Source organism: Psammomys obesus, unplaced genomic scaffold, assembly GCF_907164565.1.
Source record: "Psammomys obesus unplaced genomic scaffold, mPsaObe1.curated_primary_1811, whole genome shotgun sequence".
Taxonomy (NCBI): Eukaryota; Metazoa; Chordata; class Mammalia; order Rodentia; family Muridae; genus Psammomys; species Psammomys obesus.
Genome location: NW_026585504.1, coordinates 46985521 through 47010726, shown reverse-complemented (window position 1 = coordinate 47010726; position 25206 = coordinate 46985521). Strand labels below are relative to the sequence as shown.

General features: G+C 39.2%; 1 protein-coding gene across 1 annotated transcript; it reads left to right on the top strand.

Annotated features, from left to right (window-relative positions):
* Window positions 1-8261: 8261 nt before the first annotated feature.
* Window positions 8262-22821, top strand: LOC129674971 (serpin B13-like). The gene is made up of 7 exons (XM_055605033.1): window positions 8262-8426; window positions 8931-8987; window positions 17864-17992; window positions 18361-18478; window positions 19924-20066; window positions 20228-20383; window positions 22420-22821. Exons 1-7 carry the CDS (start codon window positions 8262-8264, stop codon window positions 22819-22821), a joined length of 1170 nt encoding a protein of 389 aa, XP_055461008.1.
* The last annotated feature ends 2385 nt before the right edge of the window (window positions 22822-25206 follow it).

Sequence of the window (25206 nt, the reverse complement as noted above, 5' to 3'; positions counted from 1 at the left end):
CTGTTCAGGAAGTTCTTTTCTGTGCCATTGAGTTCAAGGCTTTTCCCCACTTTTTCTTCTAACTGATTTAGTTTATCTGTTTTTATATTGAGGTCTTTGATCCACTTGGACTTTAGTTTCGTACATGGTGCTAAGTATGGATCTATTTGTATTTTTCTACATGTAGACATCCAGTTAGACCAGCACCATCTTTTTTCCATTGAATTGTTTTTGGCATCTTTGTCAAAAATCATGTGTCCATAAGTGTGTGGATTCATTTCAGGATCTTCTGTTTGATTCCATTGATCCACCATTCTGTTTCTATGCTAGTACCATGCAGATTTTAATATTGTTGCTCTATAGTACAGCTCGAGATCAGGGATGGAGATACTTCTAGAAGATCTTTTATTGTAGAGGATTGTTTTAGCAATTCTGGGTTTCTGGAGAGGACAGGAGCTCCACAAGGAGAGCAACAGAAACAAAAATCTGGGCACAGGGTTTTTTTCTGAGACTGATACTCCAACCAAGGACTGTTCATGGAGATAACCTAGAACTCCTGCACAGATGTAGCCTATGGCAGTTCAGTGTCCAAGTAGGTTCCATAGTAATGGGAACAGGGACTATCTCTGACATAAACTGATTGGCCTGGCTCTTTGATCAGGGGGGAGCAGTCTTACCAGGCCACAGAGGAAGACAATGAATGAAGCCAGTCCTGATGAGACCTGATAGACTAGGATCAGAGGGAAGGAGAGGAAGATTTCCCCTATCAGTGGACTTGGGGAGGGACATGGGTGGAGAAGGGAGAAGGAGGGAGGAATGGGAGGGGCGGAGGGAGGGAGGTACAGAGGGGATAAAAAGTGAATAAACTACTTAATAAAAATGAAAATAAAAAATTTTAAATAAAAAAGTTTCTCTCCATGTAGTTTGATGTTGGCTTTAGGCTTGTTGTATATTGCCTTTACTATGTTTAGGTAAGTGCCTTGTATTCCTGATCTCTCCATTTAAACATAAATGAATGTTGGATTTTATCAACTGCTTTTTCAACATCTAAGGAGATTATCATATGTTTTTTCTTTCAGTTTGATTATATAGTGGATTACATTGATGGATTTCTGTATATTGAACCACCTCTGCAACCTAGGATGAAGCCTACTTGGTCATAGTAGGTGATATCTTTGATGTGTTCTTGGATTCCATTTGGGAGTGTTTTATTGAGTATTTTTGCATCAATGTTCATAAGAGAAATTGGCCTGAAATTCTCTTTCTTTGTTGGTCTTTGTGAGGTTTAGGCTTCATAGAATGAATTTGGTAATGTTCCTTATGTTTCTATTTTGTGGAATAATTTGAAGAGTATTGGTGTTAGTTCTTTGAAGGTCTGGTAGAATTCTGAGCTGAAACCGTCTGGCCCTGGGCTCTTTTTGGATGGGAGACTTTTGATGACAGCTTCTATTTCCTTAGGGGATATAGGGTTATTTAATTGATTTACCTGGTCTTTTTTAGCTTTGGCAATTGGAATCCATCAAGAAAATTGTACATTTCATTTAGATTTTCAAATTTTGTGACATATAAGCTTTGGAAGTAAGACCTAATGGTTGTTTGGATTTCTTCAGTGTCTGTTATTATGTCCCCATTTCATTTTTTATTTTGTTGATTTGGATGGTTCTGTCTGCCTTTTAGTTATTTTGGCTAAGGGTTTGTCTCTCTTGTTGATTTTCTCCAAGAACAAACTCTTGGTTTCATTGATTCTTTTACATGCTTTATTTGTTTCTAGTTTATTGATTTCAGCCCTGAGTTTGAATATTTCCAGCTGTGTATTCCTCTTGGGTGTGTGTGCTTCTTTTCCTTCTAGGGCTTTCAGGTGAGCCTTTAAAGTTGCTTGTATGCGATGTTTCAAATTTCTTCTTGAAGGCACTTAGTGCTATGAATTTTCCTTTTAGCACTGCTTTCTTTGTGTCCCATAAGTTTGGGTATGTTGTGCCTTTATTTTTATTGAATTCTAAGAAGTCTTTAATTTCTTCTTTATTTCTCCCCTGACCAAGCTGTCATTGAGTAGCGAGTTGTTCAGTTTCCATGTGTGTGTAGGCTTTTTGCTTTTTTTATTTTGTGGTTGTTGAAGTCCAGCTTATCAGATAGGATACAAGGGATTATTTTAATATTCTTGTATCTGTTGAGGCTTGCTTTGTGACCAACTATATGGTCTTTTTTGGAGAAGGTTCCATGAGGTGCTGAGAAGAAGGTAAATTCTTTTGTGTTTGGGTGTAAAGTTCTGTAAATGTCTGTGAGGTCCATTTGATTCATGACCTCTGTCAGACATATTGTTTCTTTGTTTAATTTCTGTTTTGTTGACCTGTCCTTTGTTGAGAGTGGGGTGTTGAAGTCTCTCACTATTAATGTGTGGGGATCTATATGTGGTTTAAATTTTATCAATGTTTCTTTTACAAATGTGGGTGCTCTTGTATTTGGGACATAGATGTTCAGAACTCATATCTTCTTCATGGAGCTTTCCTTTGATAAGTATGAAATGACCTCCTCTATCTGTTTTGATTACTTTTCATTGAAAATCTATTATTAGATATTAAAATGGCTACTTCTGCTTGCCTCTTGGGTTAATTTGCTGGGAAAACCATCTTACAGCCCTTTTTGTTGGGTCTTATTTACACATCCATTTTGTCAGTCTGTATCTTTTTATTGGAGAATTGAGTCCATTGATGTTGAGAGAGATTAATGACCAGTGACTGTTAGATCCTTTGATTTTGCTGTTGGTTGTGGTAGTGTGTCTTTGTGCTTGGGTATTTTTAGTTTTGGTGTAGTGAGGTTATTTATTTCCTGTGTTTTCCTGAAAGTAGTTAGTTTTCTTGGATTGTATTTTTCCTTCTAGTACCTTCTGTAATGCTGTATTTGTGGGCAGGTTTTGTTAAAATCTGTTTTTGTTGTTGAATATCTGTTTTCTCCATCTATGAGGACTGAGAGTTTTGCTGGGTATAGTAGCCTGGGTTGACATCTCTGTTTTCTAAGGGTCTTCATGATATCTGTCCAGGCCCTTCTGACTCTCATAGTCTCTGTTGAAAAGTCATGTGTGATTCTGATGGGTTTGCCATTGTATGTTATCTGGCCTTTTTCTCTTGCAGCTTTTAGTATTTTTTCTTTGTTCTGTATACTTACTATTTTGATTATTATGTGGTGGGAGAATTTTCTTTTTTGATCTAATTTATTAGGTATTCTTTAGGCCTCTTGTATGCTTACAATTCCCCTTTAAATTGGGGAAATTTTCTTCTATGACTTTGTTGAAAATATTTTCTGGGCCTTGGAGGAGGGAATCTTCTTTTTCCTCTATTCCTATTATATTATTCTTAGGTTTTGTTTTTTCATGTTGTTTTGGATTTCTTGTAATTTTTTAGATTTAACATTTTCTTTGACAGATTCACCTGTTTCTTCACTGTATTTTTCACATCTGAGATTCTTTCTTCCATCTCTTGTTGTCTGTTAGTTATGCTTACCTCTGTAGTTCCTGTTTTCTCCCCTAAGCTCTTCCTCTACATGATTTCCTCCCTTTGTGTTTTCTTTAATTTTTCCAATGCTACCTTCAGATCTTGAGCCATTTTGTTGATTTCCTTCATCTGTCTGACTGTATTTTCTTTTTTATCCTTCAATTCCTTCAACTGTTTGTTTGAACATTCCTCTGTTTCTTTTTTTTTTTTCTTTCAGTGATTTAATCATTTTCTCTCTGAAGGCCACAAACTGTCTTTATCTTCCTGTATTTCTTTATGGATGGCCATAATTTGACTTTATCTTCCTCTATTTCTTTGCCCATTTTATTTGTTTCCTCCATTATCCTTTTCATAATCATTGAAGTTCACTTATGTTAGGGTGTCCAGGGTTGCTTGCCCCTGGATAACTGGGTTCTGGAAATGCCATATTGCTCTGTCTTTTGTTGGTTGAGCTTTTACGCTGGCCTCTACCCATTGGGCTATCTTAGGTGTTGGCTGTTAGTTTCTGGTGCTTCCTGGAATCCTAGGGTAGGGAGAATCCCCTTGGCAGGAAGATGATTTTTCCTGAAGGAGGCCTCCTCAGCCTTTTGTGTGGTCATCAAATGGCCTGTGTTTCTCAGGAATTGCCACAGCTCACCACAATCGTATAGACCTTAGTGGTAACTGTGGCCTTTATTAGTCAGGGGGTGTCTCCTCTCACTCAGAGAAATCCTGGAGACAGCTGCCTGGCTGCTGCATTTCTTGCTCTGAATTTAGTGAGGTGCTGCTGCTGTTCTTACACTGTTTTCTAGGCATAGCCCTCTTGAGCCCCACGGTTTGGTCAGTTTAGTTAGGGATAACTGGTTGCACCTTGGAACAGTATCTGGGGGTTGACTTTGGAGATCCTAGCCTTCTGTAGGCCTGAGGTTGGAGCTCTGTGTCCCAGTACTCAAGCGGTAATCAGTGGCAGGTGAGCACAGCTTTCTTACATGGAGCAGGAGGCTAGAGCCTGGAGCCTGCGGGAACCCAGAAACCTTTCCCGAACTGGGTGTCCTGAGGTTGGACTTGATGCTTCTCCCCACTGTGGGATTTTCTTCCGACAGGGAGATCCAGTCTGTGGTGTGTTGGGGTCCATAGTCCTGTCTGGGGTTGTGCATAGAGAACACAGGCGCAGGCGATTCGTGGCTCCAAGCTGGCAACTGGGAGCCTGCAGAAACCCCGGAATTTTCCTGAGAACTTTTCCGTGTTTGTGGGGAGTTTGCTGAGTGCCGTGAGGTCAGGCCTGATTTTTCCCTCACTGTGGGGTTTCCTCCCAACAGGGAAACCCAGTCTCTGGTGCCTTGGGTGCCCTGGTTCTGTCTGGGATGGTGAGTCCGGTGCACAGCAGGTCTCTGCGATGTTGGCTGAGCACCCCACTCTGGGCTGGGGGCTGAGCACCCGCCGGACCTGGGTCCTTTACTAGCGATTGTCTGGGTGACCTGAGATCAGTCCCGATTGCTTCCTTCACCGTGGGGTTTTCTCTCAAGTGGAAATCACAGTCTCTGGTGTTTTGGTGCCCACAGTTCAGCCTGGGAAGGTGATCAGGACACGCAGGAGTGTGGCTCTGGGCTGGTGACAGAATGCATGCTGGGATCTGGAAAATCTTCTGGGTTTTAGCTGGGTGACCTGAACCCAGCTGATTCCCACACTGTGGGGTTTCCTCTCGCCTGGGAAACACAAGCGCTGGTGTTTTAGGGCCCAGAGTTGGGTCTGTTGGTTGCTGTGCTGTCACTGCTGTCCTGCTCTTCAGACACAGTGTCCTCCTGGCGCTGCCATCTTGGATCTCCACTTTGCTACTCTTGACCCATTTCTACTTCCTATAAATTTGATATCACTTTGCCAGTGTTTTGAAAAATAAAACCTGGAATTGTGACTGAGATTGAAGTGATCACCATAGTGAATGTATATGAGCAGGTCGCTGAAAGATGAAACATTTTTCATCAGAAACAGAGGGTATTTGGAAATAGCTACACAGTGGGGCAGTGAGTGTAGGGGCCACAGAGAAAAGTTTAGGGAGTAAAAGTGGACAGGCATATTAAAACATGAAATATTATTGTCAATTCAAGGATTTTAAGTCATTAAAACCCTTAACTTTACCATGTCTTTGACACAAGGGTTAACCATAACTGATTAAAAGCCCCTAACATTTCCATTTGGCTGATGTTAGGGTTAATCATAATTACGTGCTGATTCTATCTAAACCTTACTCAATTTGCAAATTTCCCATATGCAAATTACAAATGACAAAAGAGAAGCTACTCAAGCACCGCTTTGAGATTGCTTGAAAGGTCTGTACACCAGCTATGCCTTAAGGCTCCCAGAAGGCCCTTCTTCAGGCTGACTTGAGCTCCATACTCTCTCAGGAGCAGTTGCTCAGCAATGATACAAACCTTCATTAAGGTTTATTAAGATCCTTTATTAAGGCTGAAGCTGAGTCCAGTCATCAGTGTCTCTCTTGTTCTTTTGATGAACTGGTAGAACCAGTTGGGATGTTCCAGAGTCGGCAAAGCTGAATTTGGTCGGTGCAGTTTCCTACCAAGTTTTGGCTACTTTGTGAACTGATTTCCCGAACCTTATTGGGTTGCTGAATATTCCTAAAATAGTAGCAGTTAGCACAGTGTCTGGTACTTAGTAGACTCATTAATTATTTATTGAATGCATTTTAATAGGGGCCTTCGTAAATAATGAGCAGAATATTTGGGATCAGGCACAAGTGTGTGTGTGTGTGTGTGCGCGCGTGTGTGTATGCCTTCAAATTTGAAGTTGCCTGTCCAGACATTTCACGTTTATTCTAGTTTATGCCTAGCATAATGATATTCTTTAATCTTTTTTATTTGAATTTGGCACACAAAATAATACAACCTCAAAAAGGAGCTTCCTATAGGGAATGGCTTGTCAGGACTCATCACTGTTGATCTGTGGTAAATAACAAATAACGAGTGCTTTAACTGACGTCTTCATTAGGCTACATAAACAAGCGGTGCCTGACCTTTCCTGTGCATCCATCCGAATCACCTGGGATGATTAAAAACTCTGATGTCAGGTCTCACTACAGAGAGGCTGAGTCTTTCTGGGTCAGGGCTGGGGCACAGAGAGCTTTCTAAGGTCCCTCGAAAGAGTGATTTTTTTTTTTTAAGGTACAAAGCTGAGGTTCTGAACATTTTTTTTTTCTTCCACAACATCCCTGTTGTCATTTAAGGATAAAGAGCCTTTCTTGGGTTGTTCCCCTGCCTCATGGGCCATAATTCCCTTGACTTTGCTATTGAAATTCCATCCTCTAGTGCTGGTTTGAACATCTGCTTTCAGTCTAGTTTTGTTTTCTGGTTGATTTCAGTGTCTTTATGCTTGGTTTCCATGCAGAATGTCGGAGGGATACTGAAGAAGTTTACATCCTGTTGAAAACACAGTTTCTGATACCTTTAAGTATACGAGTTCATGGTTACAAGAAAAATATAAGGAAGTAAGCTGTCAGTTTTCTCATAAACATCGTGTGCTATTTTTATTAGGGAAACTGTCATTGAGAAACCAGAGGTTGTTTCACTGGAAAGACAAACTGTAATGACTAGGGAGAGGCAGAGTGCTATAAATTAAAGACCTCAGCCACTCACTCTACATAGCTTACCACTTCGTTGTCAGCTACTTCTACTGTTCAAGAGCCAGGTAAGTTCTTCCTCAGACCCAGCTCAGAGTCCCATGTTTTGAGACTGTGGCTGGTTTTATATTTGAAATAAATATATTTTATTGTGCATAGACAGTTCTTGAGGGTGATTTTATTTATTTCATTGCCCAAATGGCCATGCAGTTTATCTTTTACATCTTGCTTGATAGTGAGTTAAATACTTTTATATCAGAATAAGGTCTCCCTATAAAGAAACTCATGTGGAACCTCTAATAGCAAATGCAGCATGGTGGGATTTCATAGCAGGGATGAGAATTAAAGTGTGAGGGCTGCTGGAAGCTTTAGTCATCTTATTTTGTTTATTTTTAAAGAGTTCATGAAATAAGTGCTGAATAAAACAAAGCATATTTATGCTCTACTTGTTTATTTTGTTGAGTATCAATGGAGCTTTGAAAATTATTTTTTGTGATTTAATAATAGTAATATTAGCTCATTAAATAAATCTACAAAATGCAAAAAGTATAAGAAATTAAAAAAAACCTCTTAACCTAATAATTTATGACTAGGAATACTCCACTGCCTTTTAGGAGAAAATTCAGCCCACAGTAAACTTTTTGTGGGGTTAGGAATCAGGAATTAGGGAATTTAATATATTCTGCTACTCTGGACTAGATTTGGACCTACTGAGAAGTGAAAAGTGTCAGAAAAGGATACAACTGTTGTCATTATAGTGAATCTGGATCGGAGAACACTGCCTGAATATGAGGCTGGTGGGATTCCCATGCTTTCAGAATCCTGCCTTACCACAAGCTGGGCAGCTACATAAGCTGTACTTTGGCAGGTCAGAGGGTGGATTTGTTCATGATTGGAATCAGATTCTGATGACGAATAAGCAAGAGGAGAAAACCATTAAGGCATTGTCAAACCTCCCGGGGAAACAAGAACTGAAAACTACTGGATGGATCTAGTTTATGCTTCTCATGCTGACTTACATCTTCTGTCGTAGGCGCAGGGGCAGGGAGAAGGCAGCAGTTCTGAGAAGGTCAAAAATCTCCGTGGTCTGGATAAAGGAAGAAAAGTGCAAGCAGAGCAGAAGGCAGCCTACTCTTGATGTTGTGTTGATTGTTGTTGATATTCTAGATTACTTGGAAACCATCATGGACTCTCTAGCCATAGCAACACCACAATTTGTGCTTTGTCTTTTCAAAGAGCTGGATAAAACAAATAATGGCAACATCTTCTTTTCCCCTCTGGGCATCTCAACTGCCATTGGCATGATCCTCCTAGGGACCCGAGGAGCCACATCCTCTGAGTTACAGAAGGTGGGGAGCTTCCTTTGTTTTTCAGATGGAGACTTGGGTTTGGACTTTAAGCCTCTAGCATTGCCTTGAAAATGTGTTCTCCTTGACCTGCTGACAAAAATGTGAGGCAATTTCAGGTCTGTTAAGGAAGACCTCTTCCCTCTCCAGACATCACAGTACCATTTTTTCCCTTGATGCTTGGAGTTTCTTTCAGTGGGGGTACAATGAGTAGCCTTGTCCAAAGCTATTATTCTCATAGTTAAAAAGAATACGAAAGCCCAGAGCTTCTGTGAACAGCTATGAAATTTTTGTTTGGTCTAAATGACATATCAAAGATGAAGACCTAAGTGAATCCTTTACTAGGATCCTCTGAAGAGATCAACGGGAAATCTAGACATTTCCCTGCTTTTTCAAGGAGATGATATTGCCTGTATACCACTGAAAACACTTTAATATCAGCTTTCCCTCGGCTATGTGAAATTTCTCTCTATTCTGACAATGATAACAGTGTTTTCTCTCTACTAGGCACTTTATTCTGAAAAAGGCACAGAACACTCCAGAATAAAGTCTGAAGAAAAAGAGGTGGGACACATGTTTTATAGCCTTCAATGTGATTATTGTTTAGGTGTAGGATCAGTGGAGAAAAGGACTAGGAAAAGCATGGAAGAGGCAACATATCACACTTACTATCAAGCAGTAGACTTTGATGTCAATTAATATTTCTAGGCATTTTAGTCTGTTTTCTGTTGCAATAATGAAGTACTAGTAGCTGTAAGCTTTATAAATAAGAGCTAGCTTATTAACGATGGTTTTGAGGGTTTCAAGTCCTATATGTGGTGGCTTTCTTTATCTGTTTGGTTCTCCTGGAGAGTCTCCTGGAAAGCATTATCATGTAGAGGATAAGGGGGGTGAGCCTCATGACACACAGAAGGTGATAGACCTACAGGCTGCTTTATAAAATCGGCTCTCCCAAGACATAATGTACTCTGGGAGATTCTCATTAACCTTTTCTGAGGTCCCTGAAGTGTTTCACTACTCCTAACATCGCTAACCTTTTAGAGCATAAACTCCAGGGAGAAAGACCACGTCCAATTGCAGCATTTGGACTGAACATAAACAACAAATTCTCAGTAAGAAGAAGAGATTCTAACTTGAGCAAACAGCAGCCACTCTGAATGCTGACACTCTGAAAAGTTATAACAGCTTTGGAGTTAGAAGAATTGAGTCAAGTTGTGGCTTGGGCATGTCAGGACTATGAGACTTCGGCAAGTAATCTACCTCCTTAATCTTCTGTGATATTTCCAATAAAATCTTCTAGATCATACATTTAACTCACTTAGTACTGGTGGGAGCTGTAAGCAATATTACTGCTAACTGGATTAATATTTTGAACCCTCCTGCTAATATCTCCTTAAACACTATCAGCACAGGACCATCTGTCATCTTCTAGATCTAATGTTCTGGTATCTCTCACGTGGTCTTACCAAATACAGGGCGGAGATAAGGCCCATTAGGTCAGGGTTAGCATCAGGAGGTGATCAGAGCCCTCCCAAGGGCATGCTTGCTCTGACGGTAATCACAGCACAGTACCTCTCATAAAGTCCATACTTTGAACCTTCCAGTATCTGAGTTGTTCGATTCAAAATCACACAATGCTAGGTTCTCTGGGTGGCTCAGTTTTAGTTATAGTCTAAAGCTTCCTTCCCAGGATTTTTTAACTGAGTTAGGTCAGGGGGCTGCTCCCATGTTCATTCAACTGAGATATGCAGTGGCTTTGAAAGAACTTCCCTTTCTTAGCACAGGAGTCCTGGCAGAGAGGACTAGGCAAGGTATCTTACCTTGGGCAGATACCCTTCTCCTGGGTGGAGAGTTACCGACTGGGTGGAAGTTGACTTTCAGCTTTGGGACAGGTATAACCAGCACCCTTTCACCATGAGACAGCTTTGTTGTTACCCCAGGAGGTTTTGGCAGCTGAAGCCAGATAATCCAATCTCCTTATTAATTGATGAAGAAAGAGATAAGTAAAATCCAGTGACAGCCTTGGATTTGCTTATCATTTGATTATCATATGAATTCAGAGTATTCATAACCTTTCTGTTACAAAGTGATATTAAAATTTCAAGACTGTGTAGGAAGATAGAAGGAATAATGTAATGAGCACCTGTCCCAGTGTGAGGAAAAAAAAAAAAAAGACTTACCATTCTGTGTTGCCCTTCCCTACCTTCCCTGAACATAAACCTTTTCTTTAGAGAGTGGAGGCTCCATTCTCCTGAATTAGGAATTCATCATGGCAATGAAGTTCTTATTTTGTTACATATGGCAGCTTTTGCCATCCCTCTTTCCAGATGTTCTGTTCAGGAAGTTGTCTTCTGTGCCAATATGTTCAAGGCTCTTCCTCACTTTTTCTTCTAGCATATTTAGAATGTCTGGTTTTATGTTGAGGTCTTTGATCCACTTGGACTTTAGTTCAGGGTGAGAAATATAGATCTATTTGCATTTTCTACATATAGACATCTAGTTGGACCAGCACCATTTGTTGAAGATGATATCTTTACTCCACTGTATGGTTTTGGTTCCTTTATTGAAAACCAAGTTTCTATAGGTGTGTGGGTTTATTTCTTGGTCTTCAATTAATTTCCATCGATTCACCAGTCTGTGTCTATGTTAGTACCACATAGTTTTTACTACTGTTTTTCTATAGTACAGCTTCAGATCAGGAATGGAGATACCTCCTGACAATCTTTTGTTGTACAAGATTGTTTTAGCTATCCTGGGTTTTTTGGTTTTCCACATGAAGTTGAGAATTTTTCTTTCAAGGTCTGTAATAACAGTGTTGGTATTTTGATGGGGATTGCATTGAATCTGTAGATTGCTTTTGCTAAGATGGCCATTTTTACTATGTTGATTCTATTGATCCATGAAAATGGGAGATCTTTCCATCTTCTGATATCTTCTTCAATTTCTTTTTTCAGAGACTTGAAATTTTTTTCATGTAAGTCTTTGACTTGGTTAGGGTTACACCAAGATACTCTATGGTTTTTTTTGTGGCTATTGTGAAGGATGTTGTTTCCCTAATTTCTTTCTCAGCCCATTTGTTTTATATATATATATATATATATATATATATATATATATATATATATATATATATATATATATATATGAGCTACTGTTTTTTTTTTTTTGAGTTAATTTTGTATCCAGCCCCTTTGCTGAAGGTGTTTATCAGCTATAGGAGTTCCATAGTAGAATTTTTGCGGTCACTCATGTATACTATTATTTCATTCATGAACAGTGATAGTTTGATTCTTCCATTCCTGTTTGTATCCCCTTGATCTCTTTTAGTTGTCTTATTGCTCTATGTAGATCTTCAAGTACTGTGTTGAAGAGATACAGAAAGCGTGGGTAGCCTTATCTTGTCCCTGATTTCAGTGGAATTGAAGTTTCTCTCTATTTAATTTGATATTGGTTATAAGCTTGCTGTATATTGCCTTTACTAGGTTTAGGTATGTTCTTTGTATCCCTGATTTTTCCAAGACTTTAAACATTACTGGGTGTTGGATTTTGTCAAATGCTTTTTCAGCATCTAGGAAGATAATCATGTCAACTTTTTCTTTCAGTTTGTTATATGGTGGTAGATTACACTGATGTATTTCTGTATATTAAACCACCCCATGCATGGCTGGATGATGCCTACTTGGTTATGGTGGATGATATCTTCGATGTGTTCTTGGATTCAGTTTGAGAGTATTTTATTGAGTATTTTTGCATCAATGTTTGTACGAGAAGATTGGTCTGAAATTTTCTTTCTTTGTTGGGTCTTTGTGAGGTTTAGGTATCAAAGTGACTGTGGCCTCATAGAATGAGTTTGGTAATGTTTCTTCGTTTTTATTTTGTGGAATAATTTGAAGAGTATTGGTATTAGCTCTGTTTTGAAGATCTGGTACAATTTTCCATTGAAACCATCTATCTGCACCCCCTTTTGGTTGGGAGATTTTTGATGATTGCTTCTATTTTCTTGGGGAATATGGGGCTATTTAGTTTGATCTTGATTCAACTTTGGTAAGTGGAATATATCAAGAAAATTATCCATTTCATTTAGATTTTCAAATTTTGTGGTGTATAGGCTTTTGAAGTAAGACCTACTTACTCCTTAGATTTCCTCAGTGTCTGTTATGTCTCCCTTTTCATTTCTGATTTTGTTTATTTGGATAGCGTTTCTCTGCTGTTTAGCTAATTTGGCTAAGGGTTTGTCTATCTTTGTTTTCTTTGTTTCTAATTTATTGACTTCAGCCCTGAGTTTGATTATTTCCAACCATCTACTCCTCTTGGATGAGTCTACTTCCCCTCTCCTTCCCCCAGGGCTTTCAGGTGTGCTATTCAATTGCTTGTGTGGGATGTCTCCAGTCTCTTTATGAAGACACTTAGAGTTTTGAACTTTCCACTTAGCACTACTTTAATTGTGTCCCATAAGTTTTGGTATGTTGTGCCTTCATTTTCATTGAATTTTAGGAAGTCCTTTAACTTTTTTCTTTATTTCTTCCCTGACCCATTTGTCAATGGGTAGGAAGTTGTTCAGTTTCCATGTGTGTGTGGGCTTTTTATTATTTCTGTTGTCACTGTGGTCTGTTAGGATACAAGATATTATTGCAATCTTTTTGTTTTGAGGCTTGCTTTGTGACCTCCTATATGGTCAGTTTTTGAGAAGGTTCTGTGAGGTGCTGAGAAGAAGGTATATTCTTTTGTGTTTGGCTGAAAAATTCTTTAGACATCTGTTAGTTCCATTTGATTCATGACTTCTGTGAATGTCAGTATTTCTTGGTTTAGCTTCTGTTTCATTGATGAGAGTGGGGTGTTGAAGTCTCACACTATTAATATATGGGATCAATATATTTTTTAAGCTTTATTAATGTTTCTTTTACAAATGTGGGTGTCCTTGTATTTGGGACATAGATGTTCAAAACTGAGAAGTCATCTTGGTGAAATTTTTCATTGATGAGTGTGAAGTGTCCTTCCTCATCTCTTTTGATTAATTTTGGTTTAATATTTATTTTATTAGATATTAGAATGGCTACTCCAGTTTGCTTCTTGGGTCTGTTTGTTTGTAAAACCTTTTTCTAGCCCTTTACTCTCAGGTAATGTCTATTTTGTGGCTAAGATGTGTTTCTTGTGTGCAACAGAATGATGTTCCCGTTTATATGTCCATTATGATAGTCTGTGCCTTTTTATTGCAAAGTTGAGTCCGTTGATGTTGAGAGAGATTGATGACCAGTGACCGTTAGATACTTTGATTTTGATGTTAGTTGTGGTAATATGTTTGTGTCCTTGGCTACTTTTAGTTTTGCTGGAGTGAGGTTATTTATTTCCTGTGTTTTTCTGAAAGTAGTTAGTTTTCTTGGATTGTATTTTTCCTTCTAGTATCTTCTTTAATGCTTGATTTGTGGGCAGGTTTCTTAAAATTTGTTTTTGTCATCGAATATCTTGTTTTCTCCATCTTCAATGATTGAGAGTTTTGCTGGGTATAGAAGCCTGGGCTGACACTGGGTTCTCTTAGGGTCTGCATGATATCCATCCAGGCCCTGCTGGCTTTCATAGTCTCTGTTGAGAAGTCAGGTGTGAGTCTGATGGGTTTGCCATTATATGTTATTTGGCCTTTTTCCAGTGCAACTTCTATATTTTTTCTTTGTTTTGTATATTTAGTGTTTTGAGTATTGTGTGGCAGGAGGATTTTCTTTTTTGATCTAATTTATTAGTTGTGCGGTAAGCCTCTTCTATGCTTACAGGCATCTCTCTCTTTAAATTGGGGAAATTTTCTTCTATAATTTTGTTGAAAATATTTTCTGGGACTTGGAGGAGGGAATCTTCTTTTTCCTCTATTCCTATTAATCTTAGAACTTTACTCTATTGCTGGTGGGAATGTAAACTGGTACAACCACTTTGGAAAGCAATCTGGCACTCTCTCAGACAATTAGGAATAGCGCTTCCTCAAGATCCAGCTATACCTCTCCTAGGCATATACCCAAAATATGCTCAAGTACACAACAAGAGCATCTGCTCAACCATGTTTGTAGCAGCTTTATTTGTAATAGCCAGAACCTGGAAACAACCCAGATGTTCCTCCACTGAGGAATGTATATAGAAATTGTGGTACATTTACACAATGGAATACTACTCAGCAATCAAAAACAAGGAAATCAAGAAAAACGCAGGCAAATGGTGGGCTCTGGAAAAGATCATCCTGACTGAGGTATCCCAGAAGCAGAAAGACACACGTGTTATATACTCACTGGGCATTAGGCATATAATATAGGATAATCATACTAAAATCTGTACACCTAAAGAAGCTAATCAAGAAGGAGAACCCTGGGTAAGATGATCAATCCTCACACACAAAGGCAAATTGGATGACATCAGAAGTGGGTTCCATTTTATGGGTTGGCTCTAATTCAAATCAGATATTGGCTGGCTACTTTCCACAAGTTCTGTGCCTTCATTGTTTTAGCATGTTTTGTAAGCAGGACAGACTGTAGGTCAAAGGTTTTGGGGCTGAGTTGATATTTACATTTCTCTTTTGTTAGCCTGCAGAGTACTTTCCCAAACCAAGAACACTAGAACACAGGGGTGAAGGTTCCACATAGGTGCCAGCTAGACCTCTCCATGTCCAATGAGCCCTGCGTGTGTTGTCCTTGGTAATTGGGTCCTACTGTCAATTTTCAAAGAGCAACCCATTGCAAAGAAAGAGCGACCCATTGCTGATCTACAAAGGGCAACCCTAGAATGTTTGGAGATCCGTAGGAAACCCTCAGCTAAGAATGAACTTGAATGCAACCCAGTCCCACTACTGAAGGCCTCATGAAGTGATAAGAGATCGTCAGTCGGGATTCCGTCTTTCCCATTATTAGCACAGATCAATAGGATAATCTTCATATATTTTAGAAAGTTTCTACCACACTGGGTTGCTATACCACCCCTCAAATGCCCCTCAATTCCATTTGTCTCTCCCTGAATTCCCTCCCTCAACATCATCTCCCCATTTTCCTCCTTTTCCTGTCCTCACCCACCCTTAGTCTATCTGTAAAATCTATTTTATTTTCCCCTTTTAGGGAAATCCATGTGTTCTCCCTAGTCACTTCTTCTATATCTAACCTCCCTCAGTCTACAGATTATAGGTTGGTTATCATTTATTTAATGGCTAATATTCATGTATAAGTGAACACATGCCATATTTATCTTTCTGAATCTGGGTTGCCTCACTCAGAATAATTTTTTCTACTTCCATCTATTTCCCTACAAATTTCTTGATGTTATTATTTTAAACAGTTGAGTAATATGCTATTGAGTAAATGTACCACATTTTCTTTATCCATTTTTTTCAGTTGTGGAACATCTACGTTGTTCCCAGTTTCTATTTTTAATAAATCTGCAAAATCTGTAAGATGGGGAATTCTTTGGGTATATGCCCAGAAGTGGTATAGCTGGGTCTTGAGATATGTTCCTAAGAAATTTCTGAGGAGCTTTCATATTGATTTTCAAAGTCGTTGTACTAGTTTTTACTCCCACCAGCAAAGGGGGAGTGCCCCCTTCCTCCACATTCTCTTCAGCATGTGCTGTCACTTGTGTTTTTGACTTTAGCCATTCTGACAAGTATAAGATAGAATCTCAGAGTTGTTTTGATTCACATTTCACTTATGACTAAGGACGTTGAGCATGCCTTTAACTACTTCTCAGCCTTTAGAGATTCCTCTGTTAAGAGTTCTCTGTTTAGATCTGTACCCCATTTTTAAATTGAATTCTCTGGTTTTGTGATGTCTAGTTTCTTGAGTTCTTTATGCATTTTGGATATCAGCCTTCTGTTAGATGTGGGGTTGGTGAAGGTCATTTTCCATTCTGTAGGCTGCCACTTTGTTCTTTTAATGGTGTCCTTTTTCCTACAAAAGCTTTTCACTTTTGTGAGGTCCCATTTATTAATTGTTGCTCTTAGTGCCTGCACTATCAGTGTTCTGTTCAAGAAGTTGCCTTCTGTGCCAATGTGTTCAAAGATATTTCTCATGTTCTCTTCTATCAGGCTCAGTGTTATCTGGTTTCATGAGTTTTGCTTTGGAACTTGTTTGTTTATAATTTATAATTTTGGAACATGTTCCTATACTTCGTTGATGATCTCGGGATACAATGAAGCATTGACATAGTTGGTTTTATTATGAAGATATCTTTTTTTTACTTCTGGAATAATATCTTGAAATTTTACCAGCTCTAGGCTACTTTAATGTTATTTTGGCTGTGATTTCCTATGCTACCAAGAAAGTGTCAGCTAAAACTTCAAATCTGCTTGAAAACAGGCTTTTCTTCTTTTTCCTTATTTGAATGTCAGCTTAGTCACAAATTGCTCACTGAGAAAATTAAAGCACATTAAACTCTCTCAATTCCCAAGGGGTATGATACCCTAACTTGTTCACTGATTGTTCCAGTCAACACAAGCAGTAAAAATTGGTTGCTGGCCATTCAGAGTCTCATTACAGCAAGGGTGCAGCAAAAGGTAAATTCAGCTCTGCAGATACTGCCAGAACGGTGTGGATATACATTTTCAATTTAAATGTCTTCATATTAATTATTTGTAAAATTTACCTGTCTATCTTTTTTCTGGTGCTGTGGTAGGCAGCTGAGGCATAAGATCCAAAAAAAAAAAAAAAAAAAGAGACACGATAGAGAATTAAATAAACACATGGGTATCATATTATACAAGAAAATGGTTTTTCAGTTCTCATGAGGAGTCAGGAATAGACCACTTCAAAACTAAACTGCATTTCTCTCCTTCCTCTGTGCATTAAAACAAGCAGAGCCTACTCAACAGGAAATGAGATGATGTTTTGCTCTGTCCTAATGATGTGTTTGGGGTCACCTGGCATTGCCAAGCAATGCCCACACTATTCAGTCAGAAAGCTATGCTACTCTGTAGATGATATCCAGAAGATTTTAATATATTTCAAAAACCGAAAAACTCATTTTAGTCTGATTGTAGCTTTGATAAATGATTACTTATTCCATCAAGAATTACTTTTATTGCCACTATTTAAAATAGAAATATCCAAGTATTAGTGGAGAGGAATTATCTGGGGAATCAATGACATTTCTCAAGTGTTTAAAGTCTGTGAATAAATAAAAAATGAATCTATGAAGCATTTAGTGAGTACTTCCATTTAAGACCCACATGCAAACTGGATCAGCAAAGGCAGATCTATGCTACTAGGCTGCTGGAGAATGTTTCTTTGTGCAGCTACAATTGGTTATGGCTTGCACGTGGCTTTGTAGAAAGCCAGATGACATTTAGAGACCAAAGGACATTTCTATTCTTCCCTCAAATTTGTTCACCAGAGGAAGGGCTTTTGCCACATACTTTTGTAAAAGAGTCTAGGCTTGCTTCTGGCAAGATAACCCACTGAGTTTTTGTCTTGGTTTTGAAGACTGAGAAGACAGAAGAAATACATCATCAATTCCAAAAACTCTTGACTGAAATAAGCAAATTCCAGAATGGTTATGAACTGAATATAAACAACAGGCTGTTTGGAGAAAAAACATACCTTTTCCTTCAAGTAAGTTCTGCTGTGTGTCTGCAGCCTCTACGCATGGCAGCAACAAATGGCCACTATCCCTGTTGGAAATGAATCCATGTTGTCAAGTTGTCTGCTTGCCACGGTCCCATTTCACTAGTCTTTCTGGCCTGCTTCCCTTACTTGCAGCTCCTATGTTAGTCCTGGGAGTCTGTACTTGATTTTTGCTCTAATTGCACTGAACTCGCATGACAGTGCATGGCGGTATTAAGAACCATTTCCCCAGGACCTAAAAATTCAAGTTTTTGACATCACTTTTCCTAATGAACAGACACATTTATTAAGAGGTGTTTGTAGTTAATAAATAAATTCTTCAACCTCTTTCTATTTCTTCCCTATCTCTCCTAAAGAAATATATAGATTATGTTGAAAAATATTATCATGCATCTCTGGAGCCTGTTGACTTTATAAATGCTGCAGATGAAAGTCGAAAGAAGATTAATTCCTGGGTTGAAAGACAAACACATGGTAGAGTATGAATGGATTTTTCACCAAAAAGCACTTTTTGGTCAACAGCTGTGACCAAAGCCTTGGGCTTGACACTGCATAGATGCCAGGCAGATAAGCTTTGGGATGAGCTACAGATGAATTTGGCAGAATTGTACGGGCAGGGATGGGCATAAAGGTTGGCTAGGGTGCTGCAGAGGGCAGAACGGCCTTGGCATATATGGAGCGAGGCAACAGTGTGTAATTGTTGGCACAGGCTGTGAGTCACACTACCTCTGCAGTCCCAGGCCTGGCATCCTGCTTGTCTATCACTCACTCTCTGTGTCACAGACTTTTCTCTGAGTCTGTGGCCCTAAGTGCAAACGGCATAGTTAAGTGAGGCACATACGGCTCTTCCACCAAGACCCGTCTGCTGTCTAGGTCTGGGGTTGCCTCGGCCTCTTTCCCACTTGAGCATCTTGTAGGGATAATTAAACCTGTAGAACCTTCCCACAGTAGAAGATCTGAGGAATCTCTCCCCATCCTCTGTTATGAACTAAATGTATAAAAAATATTAGATAAATACTAAGGTGGAAATACTCTTTGGGGAGCAAGAGGTATTCCTACCTTTTTAATATTACCTCTACTAGTGAAATCTGTCATGCCAGTGAATATTTTTCTTTGTATTACCCAAAGAAGGAAAAGTTAAACAAGAGCATATTGAAAGGTTGGCTGAACAGAAAATTTCAGTATTTAGTATGGTAGGAACTGAAGAAGATTCCAAAATGCAAGTTTCTGGGGCCGAGGAGATGCCTGCACAACCAGAACACCACGGTTCCCCGAACCCTCGTGAAAGCTGAGCATAGTGGGGTGTGTCTGTGGTTAATGTTGTGGCTTGCAGGGTGGAGCAAGGTGAATACTTGAGAGCCAGCTAGCCTCCTTGAATTGGTGAGTTTCATGTTCAGGAAACATCTCTGTCAAAGTGCAGTGTGAGAGAGGAAGGCAATTAAACGTTGAACTTTGGGGTGCACGGGCAAGCACTCCCTTTCCTACATACACTTCAAAACCTGTTTCTAATAAAATAAGAAATTTCTGAACCACAGGTGTAAGGACTCTATTGAACAGATAAGAATAATAGCTAAAACTGAGTAGTTATGTGCCAGGTAGTGATTACAGGTCCAGACATACTAAATCATTTATTCATTCCAATAACCCCACGAGGCAGGTTATATTTATATTTAATAAATGTGGAAACTGAAGCACAGAGAGTGTAAATAATTTGTCTCAGTTGATAACAATTACTACTACGTGGAGACAGACAATATGGGAATCTTCCCACTAACCCTGTCAGGAAATACTTGGTGAACAGATACCTCATTGGCTTAATTAGCCAAGTCTGCTGCATCTATACCTGCCACACATTTAGTTTGTGAATTACAAGACAGACCAATCTTTTCTGTCTCTCTCTCTCTCTCTCTCTTTTTCAGAAAGAGTGAAGAACCTGTTTCCAGAAGGCTCTATTAGCAGCTCCACTAAGCTGGTGCTCATAAACACAGTTTATTTTAAAGGCCTGTGGGACAAGGCATTTAAGAAAGAAAATACCCAGGAGGAGGACTTTTGGCTGAATAAGGTAGGGTCCTTTATATACGTGCTCTGCTTACATCTGGCATACGTAAGCTTATTCGGTAATTCAGGCCTTTTCACTACTCAAAGTTTTATTCTTTCCATGGGCTACTTGGGTGCCACATTACTTGGGTCTCAATGCTTCTGTCTCTGTTTTGTTTGTTGCAGAACACAAGTAAACCTGTGCAGATGATGGCCCAGCGCAGCAAGTTCAGCTTCACCCTCTTAGAGGACCTGCAGGCCAAGATTGTGGGGATTCCGTATAAAAACAATGATCTCAGCATGTTTGTGCTTCTGCCCAATGACATAGATGGTCTGGAAAAGGTAAACCTTGGCATCTCCTGCTCTATACCATTTCCTAACACTCTGAGTGCCATCCCCTGTACCCAGGGAGCCCAGGAATAAGGATCCTTAGCAGAGTTTGGTGCCTGGCTGTGTCACTTGGGAAGTATTTCTCATTCCATGCAGTGACTACCAGCCCATCTCTATTGAAGAATAGGTTTATGGAGAGTAAATTTTGTCAAGATGAGCTAACTGAATATTTTAAGTTGAATGGTGGGGTTCTAAAGGGTCTTTAGCACTCTGAGGAGTCACTGATGTCTGTGAACTCTCTTGCCTGGGAAAAGCATGTATGCATACTTACAGATTTTACATGCAATTCAGCAAGCCCTTGGATTTTAATTTTTTTCTTTTGATCCTTATTCTTTTTTCATATATATATACATACATACATACATACACACACACAAACATACATATCCTTAAAAACACTTTATAGGAAACAATAGTTCATTCCAAATCTACTGCATTAATTAGTGTCACACATAAAGTGATGGTTTATTAATTCATATACTTGTGTTATAAATTCTCCCTGGTCAAAAGCAGAGAATAAAGTTAATTTATTTTATTGTATTACCACATTTTTAAAACGTAATTTTACTATTGTAACTAATAAATCCATTCAGAGATTTAGCATTTTGAAGGAATAAAAAAATGAATATTACAAAAATAGTTTTATACTCCCTGTTTACTTACCCCAGTGTAACTAGAGACAGAGACGTAGCTACAGGTGCATATAATGCATTGCTGGGTGGGACAGACAGAAGAGCTGTAAGGAAGTGAGACTGACTCGACCTTTAGTAGTACTTCTTATTTACTCATAGTGACATCTGAATTCATGTTCTGTAACCTAGGCTGAAAAAAATTACAGTGCAGTAGAGGGTAGAGGTAATTGATCCTTATTCTTGGTTTAGGTGCAACCACTTTCTAGTGTTTCGTATTCTGGACACCAGGAAGATGTAGCTTCAAATACTTTTTTTTTTTATTTAGGGTTTCTCTGTGTATCCTTTGCTATCCTGGAACTTGCTCTGTAGCACAGGCTGGCCTCAAACTCACAGAGAACCACCTGCCTCTGCCTCCTGAGTGCTAGGATTAAAGGCGTGCACTACCGGCTTCAAATAATGATTCTTCAAGTAATTGTCCAGCCATAAATCTTTCCAACTCCCTTGTTTCTTAGTATTCTCATCTATTAAATTGTCCCCTGTTGGGCTTAATATATGACTTCTTTTGTGACTAGGGAAGTGCAGCCTAGACTGTGTGGAGGGCACAGAAAGCACTCAGTAAATTTAATCTGTGCTATGGAATTTTGCTTAGTAGCTTTATAAGCTGGATAATATCTTGGAACAGCATGAAAAATGCATTGGAGCTTTATACACACACAGACACAGACATACGTGCACACACGGATACAGACACAGAGACACACACAGACATACAAAAGCCTCTTTCTTGGGTATCATTCTAACGTAGCAATTCAGAAGGCAAAGACTGGCTCTGTTAGTCAAATTAGCAGTTTCAATGTGAACATTGAGTACAGTAGGATGCCTATCTTGAAATTCCATCTGCAGAACTTATCAGCATATTTTATAGTGTTTCATACATATTGGATGTCTGTAAGGGGGGGTAGATAATGTAGATTGTGGTCTAACACTTATCAGCTTGATAGAAGTATTACCTAACTTTATCAGCTTATGCGAAACATACAGTGTAAAACGTTAAATACATATATGGTGGCTATCCACTGAGTACATATATTAATATAATGTAGAAACTAGAGGAAAGCGGACATTGAAACGAAGAACGTGAAACGTCTTGTTGTTAGTCTGAAAAACATACGTTGTCTTATATAGAGATAATATAATACATGAAAATATACTAGAGACTATAAGACAACAGTCTTTTGTGTAGACAACAGACTGAAATGGAAATTGTACATTTGTTAGTAAAAGTAACGCTTTCTGGCTGGCTGAGGCCAGTGTGAGGCTTTTAAAATGTTGGTGGATTTCCCTTTCCAACTGCAGATAATCGATAAAATATCTCCTGAGAAGTTGGTCGAGTGGACCAACCCTGGACACCTGGAGCGAAGGAGGGTGGACCTGCGCCTGCCCCGCTTCCAAGTGGAGGAGAGCTATGACCTGGAACACATCCTGGGGTCTATGGGCCTGAGCAGGGCCTTCAGCGAGCGCGCAGATTACTCGGGAATGGCTGCCCGCTCTGGGCTGCACGCCCAGAACTTCCTGCACAGATCCTTCATGGTGGTGACCGAGGAAGGCGTAGAGGCCACTGCAGGAACCGGTGTGAGCTTGAAGGTCTCATCAGCTGCAGCCTGCGAACTTGTGCACTGTAACCATCCGTTCTTGTTCTTCATCAGGCATAGCGAGTCCGACAGCATCCTTTTTTTCGGCAGGTTTTCTTCTCCCTGAGATGGTCAAGCTGGAATATGGCTACACTTAGAGCATCAGCTTGTGATTCAAATAGCACAGGATTCATATACACACTTTAAAGTTCATTGCTTGCATTCAGTGGTAAATCAAGACGCAACGGTAGCAACAACACATTTTCATAATTTGGTTGAAAGTGAGCCCTGATGGTGTGTGAGCCACGCAGGAGGCCAGTCAGCTTAAGCTCAGCTCTCACCTTGGTTTCCTTCGGAAGCCCATCTCTACTAAGAACGTTTTTGTACACTGGAGCAGGGTGGGGTGGGGTGGGGGGGCTGCTTTTTTTTTTGATAGAGTATGTACTCTATAGAGGACTTTAGGGTTCATCCAGTTCAAGTATCTTGGCATATTATGACACACAAGTAAAATAAAACAATAATTCATTCGCTAATGTCTTTCTTTTTTCCTGTCCGAGAGATATAATGGGGAAAGAGAATATAGAAACACGTCAGTATATAAGTCAAATGCCACAACAAGTTAAACAACAGTATGCCAGACAGAGATTTTCTTGTTTTCATCCTTCATTCTGATAGTATGCCCCTCTTACCCCCACCTCACCACTGTTTCAGAAGCACTCTGGTATTAGGATAATTGCCAATGTAGAGGTACCTGATTAATTCTGCTACCCTGTCATTCTTTGAGGCCTTGGAAAGTAAATATCTGGACAGTTCTTTAGAAGGGTGCTTCTTTCCTTTCTTTTCTGTTTTTAAAGTTTGTTTTGGGTTATTGAATGAAGGATGGCCACTGACAGATGACATTTCCTTTTTAATTGTTTCTTTCATATTTGAAATAATAATATAGCTGCAATATTTCTCCCTCCTGCTAACCAGCATTCCTTACTTGACTAATTCTTTTGCGTTGAGGCCTTGCCGGCTTCCTCAGTCCACTTTGGCAGGTTTATTGGTTACCGGATGCCATTTTCTTAAAGCTGCCTTTGGAAAGCTCTATGTATTTTGCTGACACCACATTTCAGACATCCTTCAGGCTTTAGTTTTGTCAGTTTTTAGTAAGATTACATTAATGATTTATTTTAAACATTTTTTTTTTCTTGAGCTATCATTACACAAGTTGCAAAAGCATTGATTTTTTTTTTTATTGGTGAGTTTTTTGAGTTGCTCATCCACCATCACAAACCAGTTCTCGTTATATATACAAAGCATCTATATAGCTGCCCTCACCTCCAGCCAGAGGCAACCACTCTCTGCTCCGGCTTTGTCGTCTGTTTCCTGTGCCTCGTATAAGCAGACTCACAACAGACAGTGTTTTGCGTCTGGCTTCGTTCATCTAGTAGAATGTTCTTACAGTTCATACTTTTGTCGCATGTATTGATCATGAGCTTCCCTCTAATGCTGCACAGCATTTTCATTTTTATGGAACAGATTCACTTTATTTCTCCATTTGCCAGCTTCCACCTTTCCGCTGTTACAAATATTACCGCTATGAGCATTCACACATGTTTTTACTTCTCTTGAGTAGATTCTTAGAGTAGAGTTGTTGGGTTACACCCTTTGGCCTTTGAAGAAAGCATCAAACTAGTCTTCAGTGTCAGTATCACTTCGCATTCCCGCCACTCGCGTGTAAAGGTCCCAGTGTCTTCACATGCTTGCCGGCATCAGGACTATGTTTTGGTAGTTGGGCTCTTTCTTTTTGGTGTGAAATATTCCATAGTCATTTTCCCTTGTGTTTTCAAATGGTTAATTAAGGTGACATTTTTTTCCCATTTGGTTATTTGCATTACTTCTTTGATGAAATGTATAAGAAATCATTTGGTCATTTTAAAATGGGGGTAGCTTACCTTCTTGTCTTGTTATAGAGTCAAAAAACTCATACTCTGAATGTCCTTTATCAAATATGTAATAGAGATCACCAAATCCTATGTTTTTTTTTTCTTTTTTTTTTAGTTTTCTTATTGATGTCCTTTAAAATATGTACTGGTTTAAAACATATAATTTGTGGTGGTGGTGCATGCCTTTAATCCCAGCATTCAGGAGGCAGTGGCAGTTGGATCTCTTTGAGTTAGAGGTCATTTTGGTCTACAAATCAAGTTCCAGGACAGCCAAGGCTACACAGAGAAACCCTGAATGAAAAAAAAAACTTAAAAAAGATAATTTAATATAAAATTATGTAGATATATTAATTAGTTTTAAATAATTTTTACTATCTCAGAATCCCCCCAAACACACAAATAGCCATGTCCCATTACTTTGTTCATTAACTAATGGAAGCCATTACTCTGTGTCAAGTTTATGGATTTGTCTGTTTTGAATGCATAACATAACAGAAGTAACACAGTAACAGAAGCAACGCAATTTGTTTTTACTTGCTACAATGACTTCAGATTCATCTAAGTCATTGCACATGGCAGTGCTC